Source organism: Polypterus senegalus, chromosome 12 (assembly GCF_016835505.1).
Source record: "Polypterus senegalus isolate Bchr_013 chromosome 12, ASM1683550v1, whole genome shotgun sequence".
In the NCBI taxonomy this organism is placed as follows: Eukaryota; Metazoa; Chordata; class Cladistia; order Polypteriformes; family Polypteridae; genus Polypterus; species Polypterus senegalus.
The window spans coordinates 88,931,817-88,947,518 of NC_053165.1; the positions used below are offsets into that span (position 1 = coordinate 88,931,817).

At 37.6% G+C, this 15,702-nt stretch overlaps 1 protein-coding gene and 1 long non-coding RNA gene across 2 annotated transcripts in view; one reads left to right on the forward strand and one right to left on the reverse strand.

The window, feature by feature from the left end:
* Positions 1 to 1,384: 1,384 nt before the first annotated feature.
* Positions 1,385 to 4,744, reverse strand: LOC120541315. Its single transcript, XR_005635986.1, has 3 exons — positions 4,657 to 4,744; positions 1,998 to 2,123; positions 1,385 to 1,864 (listed from the first exon to the last, which is right to left on the reverse strand). It is a non-coding gene; the product is annotated as an uncharacterized LOC120541315 (long non-coding RNA).
* Positions 4,342 to 15,702, forward strand: part of LOC120541314 (very long-chain acyl-CoA synthetase-like) — a 48,326-nt gene continuing 36,965 nt past the window's right edge. The window contains exon 1 of the mRNA XM_039772814.1: positions 4,342 to 4,891. Within this exon, the coding sequence (XP_039628748.1) occupies positions 4,414 to 4,891 (478 nt within the window). The 5' untranslated portion in view covers positions 4,342 to 4,413. The remainder of the gene's footprint in view (positions 4,892 to 15,702) is intronic.

Below are 15,702 nucleotides of genomic sequence, written 5' to 3' on the forward strand. Positions count from 1 at the left end.
ACTGAAGGTTCACTGGGCCTTTCTAACAGACGTATATACCCTATCTATCAGGTGGTACAAAACATCTATTTAAACCACAATAAATTTTCCTCTCACCTTTCTCTTTGCACCCATGATCTCCTTCCCGTCAATGGTACTTAACTGAACTCACCTTTGACTCTAGGTACTGAAAAACAGAAGTCTTTAAACTCCAGGCCATGTCCAGAAGCTTTTCCAGGGTCATGAAAAATACACTTTTTTTGCATTTTTGAGTCATAAAATACTGCTTTATTTACCACAAACAGTGGAATGGTGGATAAAGTAGATGTTCAATAAAGAGAGAGTAGGGCTTTTAGTCCATTTTGTCTACAGTGAAGATGGCAGTGTTCCTTACTTTTGGTTCCTTATGTTATAGTTCATAGAGGTCTCATTTCATTGTTTCCCTCCAATGGGTACAGTCTTTCGTCTTGTTAGCTGCTCCTCTTGCCATTTCATAGGTAATCACTTGGCTGCCTGTTCATGTTAATCAATAGCCTCCCCACTTAGGTGCCACATAAATTTGGTTCTATGTTTTTCCTTGTGGGCAGCAGCTGTTTGTGTGCATATCTGTCTGAAGTCAGATAATTTGTTTCATGGCAACTTGCCTTTAACTGGGGGGGGATCAGATTTTTCCAATAGAGTCTAGCTGCAAAAGTCCTGAGTCCACTCTGTTAAAGAGCCAATCAATTTGCATACATCAGATGATGTTAAGCATCCTTTGTTTTACAAGAAAGTGATGTTACACGACATATGAATCTTTCTCAACACAAAAATTTTAGTAGCAGATTTCAATAACAGCATCGTGCTACAGAGATTCTTCTGAACAGCAGGAACAAGGAGACTGGTCAGAACTGAAGAAAGGATGAGTGCAGCCACATACAGCAAGGACCTTGAAGAAAACCTGCTCTAGACTGCATGCAGCATTAAACTAGGGCAACAGTTTCACAGCTCGGCTAAGAGAACATTGGAGTGGTTTTAGGACAAGTCCCTGGCTGTCCTTGATTGTTCCAGCCAAAACCCAGCTCTCTATAAAGTGGACTAAATTATTTACAATTATGAAACACAAAATAAATGATTGCATATGTATTGAAACACTTTAATAATATATCACAACTACGTCATCACTGGTGCAGCCAACTGGTTTTAGAAGGCACTGAAATAGCTTAGTGAAGGTCACCGTTCAGTCGGTATCCAAAAGTGCACAGGTGATAGAGAAGTATACACAGAACAAACTGTATTGCTGCTAAAGGTGCATCTACTAAATACAGACATAAACGGAGTGAATACTTATACGATTTTTGTGTTTTATATTTGTAATTAAGTTAGACCACTTTGCAAAGATCTGTTTTCACTTTGATATTAAGGAGTCTTTTTCTGATAATCAATGTCAAAAAGCCAAACTACATAAAACAAATGTACAAACACATATTTGGCAGACACTTTTAACACATCAAAGTGTGAGAAAATTTGAAAACTGCATCATAGAGAAATTGGGCCAACTGAGAGTTTGGTACTGTCACTTTTTTGTTGCAGCATCCTTTGTGGTGGCAGAGGTGCTGATGACTCAGAAAGCCCTCTGACTGAGGCTGTCATCTTTCCCTGGCTTGGTTGGCCCAACTAAAGGATATCAGAGTCAACTATTGCACTCAAAAATGATAACAATATAGCGTGAATACTCAGCTCAAATGATGCTAACACACTCCTTTTGTTATCTCAATCTATCTTGGAATCCCTACCTTGAGGTCTTTTAAGAGCATGCCAACCTATGCTCCTAGGTATGCTAAATCCAGCAAAAGCCTCCTATTAAAAGATCTGCAGTCCCGTCTCAGCTCATCTGATCACAGACCTACAACAAAAACATTACAATGTCTAAGTGATAGACTATAATAGCTACATAGCTTTAAGAAGAGGACTACTTGCACTCTGTATTCTGTTTTGTATTTACCATGTTTTTCACAAGCATTGCATTCCCAACTTACCTGGAAGGGGGTCTCTCTTTGAATTGCTCTTCCCATGATTTCTTCCTGCAAGGATTTATTGGGAATTCTTTCTTGTCTTCTTAGAGAATCAAGGATGGAGGTGGGGAAATGTCAATTAAACAGGGCCTGTTAAAGCATATTGAGACATTGTTTGTGTGATTTTGGGCTATATATTAAAAAAAAAACTGATGTTGTTGTATTACTTGCACAATAATTCAATGTTGTAAAATAAGGTTCAAATCCCACTACTGACACTGAGTGACCATAAGGAAGTGTATTCACTTGCTTGAAAAAAAAAAAAAAGCAAAAATATGAAAAAATGTAACCCGGTCGTATCTCAGATATTGCACATTGCCTTGGATATAGGTGTCAACAAAAGCTTTCGGCGATAGTGCACAATAGTTGCTAAGGCCTTAAATTTCAAAACAAGAGCATTGCAAGCTTTTGGGGTCCTCCTTGGAATCTCCATGCCTGTCTAGTGCGGTGTTGGGAGGGGGGGTGATGAGGTTGAGGATCATTCTTGGAGTTACTGTGATGTTAATTAACATCTGTGCCATGCAATGCCATTGGAAAAAAAAATAGGTAAATGGGAGAAACCAGAGCTAGCACATAGAACAGTGGTGAGCACCATCATTTCTGGAGGGCCATAGTGTCTTTACGTTTTTGCTCCAAACCAATTTTAACACAAATTTGTTTTTATGGAACAAGCAGTTCTTCCTCTAGCTTGTTCCCATTACTCCTGTGTGTATTGATCATCAGTCAGTCATTGTCTAATCTGCTTAATCCTGATTAGGGTCACAGGGGTCTGCTGGAGCCTATTCCAGCTAGCATATGGCACAAGGCAGGAGCAAGCCGCTGCACCTACCTGTACACCATTTGGTAACGTAACCAATTGTATTTGGGACCTTGCAAGTCGCTTTGAATAAAGAAGTCAGCCAAGTAATAGTTATTGTGCCAGATAATCCTTATGTGCACTCACCTATCCCCAAATGATGACTAGTATTGGAACAGCAGGTAGTGGAGGGCAGACAGAGTCTTTTGCCTTGTAATTTTGTGTGAGGTTTTAATTTTTTTTTCTCTTCTTTATGAAGCAATTGACATGGTAATTTTTTCCCTTTATTTTAGCTTGTTAACAGCAGCTTTACTGTTTTCCTTTTTATACTATAGTTCATTAATTTTCTAAATGGCTTTGTCCTGAACGTTGGGGTGCTGGAGTCAATTCCAGGCAGCACTGGGTGCAAGGCAGGAATAAAACCCAAGACAGGGCGCCAGTTCTTTTTACTGCTGGTGATGTTATATTTCAACCTTGTAGGTGAACCCAAGGATTGGCTCCAGCAGACCCCCGTGACCCTGTTTTCGGATTCAGCGGGTTGGAAAATGGATGGATGGATGGTGAACCCAATGTAAGATTGTACTGGGGAAAATCGGTCGTTTGTTAAAAATAAAGGCATAAACCATACGTATACTGTGTTTATTTTTGATAGCCCTGGTATGCAGTATACTTACTAGTATATTATTTGATTGGTGCTTTTTGTTTTGTTTTTTTTTTGTTCTTGTACAATTGCTAGGGCGGCACGGTGGCGCAGTGGTAGCGTACTGCCTCGCAGTTAAGAGACCCGGGTTCGCTTCCTGGGTCCTCCCTGCGTGGAGTTTGCATGTTCTCCCCGTGTCTGCGTTGGTTTCCTCCCACTGTCCAAAGACATTTAGGTTAGGTGGATTGGCGATCCTAAATTGTCCCTAGTGTGTGCTTGGTGTGTGTGTCCTGCGGTGGGTTGGCGCCCTGCCCGGGATTGGTTCGTGCCTTACGCCCTTTGTTGGCTGGGATTGGCTCCAGCAGACCCCTGTGTTCGGATTCAGCCGGTTGGAAATGTACAACTGCTTGTTCCCATCCCCATTGCAATCGTCTCGATTGGGGTTATAATCGGCAATTATCTTTTATCCAAGTTGCTCCAATTATTCATTCATTCGAAAAGGGCCTGCTTTGGGCAGAATGACTAGCTAACTCTGAACCCACCCTGTCACACTTGCTTTACATTTACATTGAGCCTCTGCACAAAGTCCAAGGAATCTCACAACAAAGGCAAAGAAACTTAACAGGCTGATAGGGATAAACAAAACAATGCAGCGATACGTGAAGCTTCAGGGTGAAGTCTCCGGGCTGCTGACGTACTAAACACGCAATACCAGTCCAGAGGTAGCGCTGAGGTGATATCCACCCTCCCCGCTCCGGCCCCCAGCAGGGATACTCCTTTGATTCGCGGCGATCCTCCCTACTCGGCCTCTGGTGGGGGGTTGGCCATCCGCACAGGCTTGCCCCATAAGCAGGTACTCATTGATTGGTATTTAAGGCGAGTAATTGCAGGAATGTGCTCTTCCAGTGTACAGCACAAACTTTGTTATTAAAACGAAAAACAAAATGTACGCGCTGTTGGCGACCCTCGTTGCAAGCGTGGCTATTGTGCCACTGCTTCTGCACTGGCTCTCTCCGTATTTTATCCAAGATTTGAGATATTTCATTACAATTGTACGCAAAAGCTTCGAACTCAAGGCGTACGCGCGCAGAGTCCCATACTATTCCGTTTTGGACCGTTTTCTGGACATGGTCAACAAGCACCCGGACAAGCCTCACATTATCTTCGAGCATAAGACTTATACTTACAGGGATATGGACAAGCAGAGTAACAAAGTCGCCAGGGTGTTGAAGGAGCACGTCGGCGTGAAGCGCGACGACGTAGTGGCCCTCTTCTTGAGCAACGAGCCCGCCTTTATCTGGTTCTGGCTGGGCTCGGCCAAACTGGGCTGTGCGGCGGCGTTTCTCAATTATAATATTCGCGCCAAATCTTTGCTGCATTGTTTTGCCTGCTGCGGAGCAAAAGTGCTTATAGTTGGCTCAGGTAAGACTTTTATTTACCGGCGGGGCTGCTAGCGATTTGGGTATGAACCAGATCTTAAATGACTGATCACAAACACATATTGTGAACATAAAGGCACCGATGCCGCAGTCTGAATTAAACTTGGCGCGTGGCCGTCACACTTTTACTTCTGATTGTATGCGGCGCAGTGGTTAGCTCTGTCCGCTGTAGCTTCGAACCCCGGCCTGATAACGATTATTTCCTTACACTTGTAAGCGTGACACTTTATGTCAGCATAGTAGGAGACATCAGGCTTGAACCCTCAGTCCTTCCCGACAATTTGACAGAGAGACTGGAAAATTTGTATCAATTTAATCACAAATTGTCTGACAGTTTGTAAGACATTTTACGATAAACCAAAACAGGAGCGTGATTGCGAGCTCCCCGTGTCTTTTTCATTTAAAGTAACAGTTCTTTTTCCTGGGGGGAATCTGTGCTGACTTTTAGGTGGTAGGCAGTCGGTGAGGGTAAGACTGAATGAACGAAGGAGAAAAAAGTAAAATAATTCAGATGGAAATAGGCGTCATAAAATCATGACACCTATTCCTATTTGATTGAAATATGCACTTCAACCCATGGAGTTCTAACGTTCTAATCTTTTGTTATTTCAACAAGTGTTTATTAAACAAAAAAAGTTGGATCTGCTTAATACAATTGTGTTAATTGCTTCTATTTAATCGACTTCAGTTGCCCCGATTTTAACAAATGTGTAGATCTAATGTACAACATTGCTAATTAGCCGATTATAAAGTTAAAAACAGAATCCCCCCCCCCTCTTTTTATAATCAGCCTCCCACCACATAGCAATACTGTAGTCTTCAATCTACAAAAGCCAATACAAAGAGGCCATTTCAATTGAAATAAGTACTACTAACAAAATTAATGTGGAGATCCAACATTCTAAGCTTTTGTCATTACAACAATAGTATATGGAAAAAAAGAAGTTGTTGGAAATGCCTAATAAAATTGTTACCTGTTTCAATTTAATTGTCTTAAGTTGCCCCAATTTAAGCCAAATGTGTACACTTTTTTTGCACTAGCCGATCATAAAGTAAAACAAATTGCAATCATTTTTAGTTTTTTTATATATATATATGTATATATATGTATATGTATATATATATATATATATATATATATGTATATATATATACTCCATCAATATAGCAACAGTCTTCAGTCCACAAAAGCCAACACAAAGAGGCCAGACATCATCTAACAACTGATTACTGTACATTAATGAGCATAATTAATGTTACATAACCTCTCATCTTCACATGGAAGATACACACATACTGTTGTGATGTACAGTGTGTAATTGGTTAGTCACATTTGTTGGTTCTACTTATTTCAATTAAATTTAATTGATCAGTTCAATTATCCCACACCATACTATTGGCAGGAACAATTAACTTGCCCCAACTTGTTGAATCCCAGACTACGTCTCTCACTAAGTGGGCAAGGAATGTTCTACAGTATCCCTAACTAATTAAATGTAAAAACATTAAATAGTTTTTACTAGCGTTCAGAACTTTTCACAATTTGGCAAGAGTTATTAATGTAATCCACATATGTATACTGGGCCTTTCTTTTTCAGTTGCTGTTTAATACTATACAAAGAACCATTTTAAAATGGACTCCCTACTCATAAAGATCTCTTGTTTATATGAGGAGTTTAATGTTGAGTTTTATGGATTGCTTTTAAAGGGCCTTTATGGTACTTATTGTTTGATTGAGTTGTATTCTGTTACAACTTTTTGTTTCTAAATAAAAGGATTAAAAAATAATTGGCAAAACAACACAAATGAGGCAGTTAAAGTCTGTTCAGTTGTATGTGCAGGGTTGCAAAGCCTTCTAAGCAGATTTTAAAGAGGCTTTTGACTGTAAAGCTGTAAATCTTGTCTGAAACATGAAATGGAATGCTTAAGATACAGGCAGGACTCCATTGTACTAACCTGATTATCTGGTTTAGGTTCATAGGATGCCAGAGCCAGTCATCAAGACAGTAAGCAGCACTAGAAAGGGTGCTACCACTCAGACTAAAGAACTCCTTCATAATGGACCAATTAAAAGTACCAGCGTAACAAAAGACTGCAATGTTTTGGGAAGGTAAATTGTCAAAAAAAAAAATCAAGCAGGCCAACTCCAAGACTTTACTTCTGGAAATAGATTAGATAGATACTTTATTAATCCCAAGGGGAAATTCACATAATCGAGCAGCAGCATACTGATACAAAAAACAATATTAAATTAAAGAGTAATAAAAATGCAGGTAAAAACAGACAATAACTTTGAATAATGTTAGCGTTTACCCCCCCGGGTGGAACTGAAGAGTCACATAGTGTGGGGGAGGAACGATCTCCTCAGTCTGTCAGTGGAGCAGGATGGTGACAGCAATCTGACAGATGGCATGAGTTACATTACAGAGTAGAATGTCAAAGATAAACAAGACTATATTAAAACACACAATTTATATTTTATCGAAAACTCAAAATCAGTTTGCTGATGTATTCCTTATTGCTGTTTTCTACAATCTTGTGGGAAGTATGAAATAACTAGTTAACAGTAAGCACTTATGGTTTTTCCTGAAACATTTAAAATAAAAATAAAATAAAAAAATCACAGTTACTTTAATTAATTAAAACCTGCAGAATAACTATTGTGTGTTTTTTGGACACCAAAGAATTGTTTTGAGGATTTACTTCAAAAATGTATCTCTACATGCCATATCTTGTGTCACACTTGTAAAAGTTTCCTCACTGTAAGCATCCTCAAAAGAGGACTTTTTTTTCAAGAATTGTATAATGAAGTTGTATCATGAACTATTTTTGACCTTGTTTCTTTTTCTTTTTTTACAGCATGACCTTCATGCTTAATATTAAACAAAATAGTCTATGTCAAGGGCTAGATCCTGTCTCGTGCCTGTTGCTGCTGGTACAGACATTGGCTCCACTTGACCATGCCCAGAAAAATGCAGTAGATATGTAAATGAACTTGACTGGTTGCACAGCATTTCTTGCAGATACCTCATCGTCCTCGTGTGACTGTTGTCATGTATTTACTGTACTTCTGTATCTTTTTCTACTATCCACCATTTTGATTGTTTTTTGATAAGTATTATGATTTAGCTGTGCTAATCCTAGATAACAATGGTGTACTGACTCTCAGGTACCATGATTTGCAATTCCAGAAAATTATAACATAATCAATCCTTCACTGTTTCACATATATTCTTTTCATTGTGACTAATGACACTAGAAGTCCAGAAGTAAATTCAATTGAATTGTTTATTGTATATATTCTCTATCCTCACCAATATAAATTTCATGCAGTTAAAAACAAAATCAAATCTATTTTCTAAATCACGTATCCATTTCGGCTTAGTGGAGCGTCGGAGTCTCATTTATAAAACTTTCCATGAAGATATGCATACGCCAAAAGAAAACAAAAAATGAGATTTATATAATCTGGTGTATGCACATGTCTATGGAGTTTGCCTTTATAAATTACAACCATCTTGTAAACGTGAATAAGCAAACATGTCATGTTCCCTGCCTGGTTGCCACCCTGAAACAACTGTGCACGGAGGATGCTAATCAACCTGATACAGTACATCTGCAGTCACGATCTGTACAACTTCATTAGCTGGTAGAGCAGCCACCCTCCTGATTGTATGAGACACTGTCACCTGCATTCGAAGAGAGGAAACCGATTATCTGCTTAGCAACTGACCGTTCAAGAGTATGCTGAGCATTGTAGTGCCTCTCCTCTGCATTCTGAGGGTCAGGGAAAGGCTAAGAGCACCAGTGTCTGAGTGGGTAGTCATTGTTACCCGACACATGTAATGACATAGTTGTTACAATGAATAGTAAGGGCCATAATTAAAACTAAAGGTTCAGCCAGTTACCTTACCAACAAGCCATCCATCATATACTGTCCATTCACATTTGCCAATGCTACTTTGCCTCAAAATAAATGAATTTTGGGTTGATTCAGGCCACCAAGACACAACATTTGTCAGTCTCATACCATCACAGATGTTGTGCAATAACGGAACGGAACTGCTTACAGTTAAAAGCTTCATTACCACTAGCTGTCCTAGCTAGGTCCAGTTATTTGGTCTGATTATTTTGGGAAAACCAGACACTGCTACAAATTGCCATCTTATGTTAACAATTTTTATATGTAGTGGAAAAACATGTTATGTTTATGCATGTACAGCCATACCAAAGAGAAACTGAAAGTGGCTCCTCATCGGTGGTTTAATGGGTTCCACCACAGTAGGCATACTGGTAAAGGAGTGAAGCTTGCCTGAAATATTCCTTACCTTTTGGTCAGTCCCCTGCAAAGTGATAACAGGTAGCCTATATAAACTGTTGGGAGATTAAAAAAAAGCATTATCCCTTTTAAAAGGGAGCTAAAATAGAGTTTTGTATATCATATTTATCATAATCCAGAGAGTATTTTAACAGAACTTGCCTAAAGCATGAACTCCTGTCAGATGTTGCTAGGGTTAAAGGTAGTCTGAGGCCTATCCTAGCAATAAAAGGCAGGAAATAGTCCCAAACTGGACACAGTATAGGCTCCACTCATGCACAATTTGGAATCAGACTCTACAGAGACAACAAGTTGGCATGGGATTCAAACCCAGGATGTTTGATCTGTGAGGCAGCAGTGCTAACCACTATATGAAAGGCTGTGTAATATTAGGTGCTTTAGAAATGGAGCTGAATGAAGTTTGCATATTCTTTGTGTGCATGTGTTGGATTTCTTCCTTGAAAATGGTTATTTTTGAAATTGACAATCAAATTAGAAGTTCTGATATTTTTATTATGAATCATCAGATTACAAATCTACAATTTAGTGAACTCCTTTTTAAAAATTCCCTTTTCAAAAGAAGTTATAAATATTAGTTAAAATCATTTTTTTGCTAGGATTAAAATATTTTCTAATTTAGTTTATTGGGTACAAAACACGAAAACATCTTAAAATTTACGAATATAATGTAACAGAAATATAAAACGTTTCATTATAAATCTAAATATTGTAATATGACTGTGTTGTACTGTTACAATTTAAGTACTCAAATCCGAAGCCTGATCATTGCCTGTGTGGCATTTGCACTTTATATTTGGCCTACATGAATGGGTTTACAATCCATATATTCAATTCATTTCAATGCAGTTTGTTTTCTTTACTATGCACAGGCACAAATTACTGTGACAAGTTCTCAGGTAAAATGCAACTGTACACATTACAAATTACATAATGAGCACTGATATATTTGATTTAACAGAAAGAAAAACAAAGTGGTTTGATACTAATTAACATAAATGGAGAGCAGTAATATCTGTCCATTTAGTAACTGTTGAACTATGGCGAACATAGAACATATTTTACTAAGGTTGCTTCTGATTTGTTTTACCCTCGCTCTTACACTCATTTCATGTCAACATACCTCTATAAATGTATTCTTTTTCTCACTCTCCTTACTAGAAGGAGTTTGTCTCCACCTCTAAAGTACTAAGTTCACGATATTGCTTGTGGAAGTAGCCATTTATATCTCATATTGTTTTTTCCCCACTAGAGTTAGCTCCATTGTCAGAGGAAGCCCCTAAAATATAAAAGACCAAGTTTTACTTTTGGTCTTTTATTTACATACCCATTGTTGATAATACTGCAGGGTTTTAAAATTTTCTGCAGTCTAAGGCTGACAGCATTCTTGTAAAAGGTTCATATAAAAGCAGCTAAAATCTGATGAACGAACATTGATGTGAATTATATTGTATTGATTATTAGTTGTGATGTTCACTATGATCTGCTTATTACAAGTGACCTGAATTTGAGAAAATTATTAGTGTGCCCAAATCTAAATTACTTTGTTTTTTAATTCTATGATCTCAATTGGCACTTCATTGGCAGCTTTTATGAACGGGTGCAAGTATCCACTGATCATCAGATTAGAAATAAAGAAGTCCTGCAGTCATCAGCTTTGTCAATAATGAATCCAGCACTGCATAATTTGGCCATAAATCATGTTCTGTAGAGAACTATTAACTATTAATAGTCCTTGTGTTTCCAATGAATAGTAATAATGAAAATATTTATATTTTAAGTGTATTTTATTTTACTTACCACAATTAAAGCTGCAAACAAAATATTTTAACCAGCTGAAAAAAAACTAACTGCACCTTAAAAAGAAGGTTATCAACTATCCATTAATTTTTAGAAATGAGCTTTAGCCTCAGATCTTTAGCAAGGACCAATATATTAAATACAAGAAGATAGTAATTTAAGTTTGAAGGACACCACCTTGTAAGAGTAAAGCACCCACACTGTATTTTGCATTCCAAAGACTGGGAATGGTGTTTGTTACAAGTATCAAATTTAAAATGTAGGTCAGAGGTCTAGCCATTCATTCTGAAGAAGGCATTTGGTTCTTAAGACTATTTTAACTGTCTTTATATGTTGTCATAGTTTCTCACTTTGTTTTCATAGATTAATACAAGGGAAAAACTCTGGCTAAGAATTGTAACAATAAATAAGTTAGTATTATTAGGGAGTTATTTGACTTCTCTTTAAGGAGGGATGCATTAGATTTATTCTCACACTAAAGGGACATTAAAATATGGAAGAGACTCACAGGTAGGTTTATTGAAGCAAATTTCTTGGTTTATTTAGCTGGATAACATATTACAACAAAATACTGTAGCTGTTAACCAAACACAAGTTAAATGGTCACCACTTGATAGCAAAACGTTATTTATTTTAAAAATCACCTTAACAAGTATATGAAAATAACTTGATAGCTTAATAACTCAGACTTTTCAATGTCAAGGTCAACCACATAGTATTCACTTTTATAAATAGATTTGTTTACTCCATCAACAAGCAAGATTTGTATAAGGAAGAAGTTATACTTTTGTGCTAAATGTTTGTGTCACCAATCAACATCTTCTGCTAAAGACTGTCGTGGCTAGTGGAATACGCATGGTAAGGAGCTTTAAAATACACCAACAGTCACAATGGCATTCACAAAGGCAAAACATTTCAAAAAATACTGGGTGTGTTAGATTTTTTTAATTTTCTGTCTCAATTTAAAATAGATACCTTCAATTCATATATCAATACTTTTAACTCATCCCGAATACCTATTCCTGTCAGCTGTTTATTAGGGCTTCCCTCTCTGTATTTCTAAGGCCTTCTATTGTGCCTCAGGACCTGCTCAGAACTCTCCTTCTGACTTACCTGGCTCCATTTGTTTGTACAAATTGTCCTAATTCATCTTCTGCTTACCTATTAAGTGTCCTACAGCTCTCCAAGCTAGAAATACATTCAAGTTTCCTCATTCGCCCTCCCAATATGCCCTTAACCATCCAAACTGCTTCTAATTTTTTGATGTTAAGATATCCCTTGAAGATCCACTTCTTTACAAAAACCTTTAGGACTTGTATAACTTTCAACTCTTTTCATATTTTGACCAGATCTTTGTTATGTGTTGTTGTTTTGTTTTCTGGAATTAACTACATTTGTTACTTTGCGCATTACCTTAAATGTGTTCCATTATGCAATTTAAATACTTTTCTTGCTGAATCTTCCACTGTGTTACTCATATCAATTTATATTTTGTCTCACCTTGGGAAAAGGAATTGTTAAGCAATAATTTTAGAAAGGCAAGACTCTTATTGACAACAACAGAGTTAATCAGCTACTGCCCTCGTTTATTGAGGACGGCTAGTTGACTCACAGATTTCTGCCCCTCACTTTCAGCAGTAATATATACGCTTAGAGGTAAGACCAACTTGTGTACGTTCAGGCACACAAAACACTCACTTATAATGAATTAAATTGGAGGCATGCATTCTACTTTGGCAGTTTTGGTGAAAAAAAATTATCTAATAGGAATGAGTGAAATGTGCCCTGATCTAATTTGTATGATATAGGCAGGATATTTGTAATAGATTAATACTGTACCTTTAATTTGACTGGTGCCAGATTCTGTATGGAGATGGCTGGAGTAGCTGCTGGTTTTTATTCCTTTTGTACTCATCATCAGAAGGTAATTCTGCCTGATACAGTGCATCCAGAAAGTATTCACAGTGCATCACTTTTTCCACATTTTGTTATGTTACAGCCTTATTCCAAAATAGATTAAATTCATTTTTTCCTCAGAATTCTACACACAACACCCCATAATGACAATGTGAAAAAAGTTAAATTTGCAAAAACCTCAAGTAATTAAAAATAAAAAAAACTGAGAAATCACATGTACATAAGTATTCACAGCCTTTGCTCAATAGTTTGTCGATGCACCTTTGGTAGCAATTACAGCCTCAAGTCTTTTTGAATATGATGCCACAAGCTTGGCACACCTATCCTTGGCCAGTTTCGCCCACTCCTCTTTGCAGCAGCTCTCAAGCTCCATCAGGTTGGATGGGAAGCATCGGTGCACAGCCATTTTAAGATCTCTCCAGAGATGTTCAATCGTATTCAAGTCTGGGCCACTCAAGGACATTCAAAGAGTTGTCCTGAAGCCACTCCTTTGATATCTTGGCTGTGTGCTTAGGGTCATTATCCTGCTGAAAGATGAACCGTCGCCCCAGTCTGAGGTCAAGAGCGCTCTGGAGCAGGTTTTCATCCAGGATGTCTCTGTACATTGGTGCAGTCATCTTTTTGTTTATCCTGACTAGTCTCCCAGTTCCTTCTGGAAGGTTCTCCTCTCTCCACAGAGGACCTCTGGAGCTCTGAGAGAGTGACCATTGGGTTCTTGGTCACCTCCCTGACTAAGTCCCTTCTCCCCTGATCGCTCAGTTTAGATGGCTGGCCAGCTCTAGGAAGAGTCCTGGTGGTTTCAAACTTCTTCTACCTATGGATAATGGAGGATACTGTGCTCATTGGGACCTTCAAAGCAACAGAAATTTTTCTGTAACCTTCCCCAGATTTGTGCCTCGAGACAATCCTGTCTCAGAGGTCTACAGACAATTCCTTTGACTTCATGCTTGGTTTGTGCTCTGACATGAACTGTCAACTGTGGGACCTTCTATAGACAAGTGTGTGCCTTTCCAAATCTGAATTTACCACAGGTGGACTCCAATGAAGCTGCAGAAACATCTCAAGGATGATCAGGGGAAACAGGTTGCACCTGAGCTCAATTTGGAGCTTCATGGCAAAGGCTGTGAATACTTTTGTACATGTGCTTTCTCAGTTTTTTTATTTTTAATAAATTTGCAAAAACCTCAAGTAAACTTTTTTCACGTTGTCATTATGGGGTGTTGTGTGTAGAATTCTGAGGAAAAAAATTAATTTAATCCATTTTGGAATAAGGCTGTAACATAACAAAATGTGGAAAAAGTGATGTGCTGTGAATACTTCCAGATGTACTGTATCTGCAACATTTTATTAATCAGATTTTTGCTTTTTATTTTCAGTACTTAGTAGTTAGTTTTAAAGCTTGCATTTCCTTAAACTTATTTATCAAATTTAACTTCAGCATTCAGATGTGTATTCCTTCTCTGCTGGTCTTAAGCATTTCTTGGGTGGTCTTTATACCAACAGAAATACATCTGCATAATATATAATTGGGACTGAGACTGCCATGTCAGAAATGTTCTTTCTTTTTAGTCATTCTGGTGTGTGTGTGTGTGTATTTATTTATGTAATGAGCTTCTGTAAAAGCCAAAATTTTCCACCGGGGACAAATAATGTTCAATCTAGTTTTAGAAGCCTTCATGTGTAATTAAAAAAAATTATATTCACAGATTTTAGAGCATTGATTATAGTCCCCTGTGTGGGGCCTTCATAACACTGAGATGCACCTTTATGAAATTCTGCACAGACAGCAAAAAAGACCAAAATTAGGACCCAGTCTCCTGTGCCATCATGTTGCTGTCAAAAAATAAATGTTTGACACAAAGAGAACATTGTTTTCTTACCAAGCTTCAGCCCTAGATTCAAGTCTATATGAATTTTATATATAATTTACCTTTCTCATAGTGTTTCTGTTGGTTTGTTTCCCTGGTACAATGTTACATATAAGCTGGCAGTTAAATTTGCAGATCTTAATTGTATCTGAATTACCCATAGCCCATAATTATGTTAATGCTTTGTAACAGAAAATAAATAAATCAAAATGAGATGACAACTTCCCATTGAAACTAGGCAGGATGAAACATGTTTATTTAGTTGCTTGAATTTAAAAAAAACAATATTCCTTTGCTTGAGAAAAAGAAAAGAGAAATTTGAGTTAAATTAGGAACTCATTTTAAATTATATAATGAAAATAAACAATAATTACTCTTATAGATGAAATGATAGAGTTAATTCTGTCCCTAAATACTTTGGCCTGCCTTGTGCAGATACATACTTTTGAAAATGCTTTTTTTTTAAAAAAAAAAAACTAATTAGAATTAGTGCTGATATGGACTGAATGGTCTGCTTTCATTTGTCAGATTTCTTGTGTTCATACAAGAGGTAAACACTTGTCATTGTCACATACAGTGCTTTGCAATCAATTGCATGCCATTTTGAAAAAAGGTTCAAAAGCCAGCAACACAAATTCTCCGTTTACATCCACAGAGCACACTATCACACATACTCATTCGTGGTAATACCAGGCTAAATGTGACACACCAATTATAGTAATATGTACATCTGTAGTATGACAATAATGCACATGAAGAAAACCCGACACAAACCGATTAGGTCAGGGATCAAACTGAGGCCTTTGCAGCTGTGAGGCCTCTTCTATAACCACCATACAGCTCTCACTGTTGGCATGTAGCTATGAAATGAAC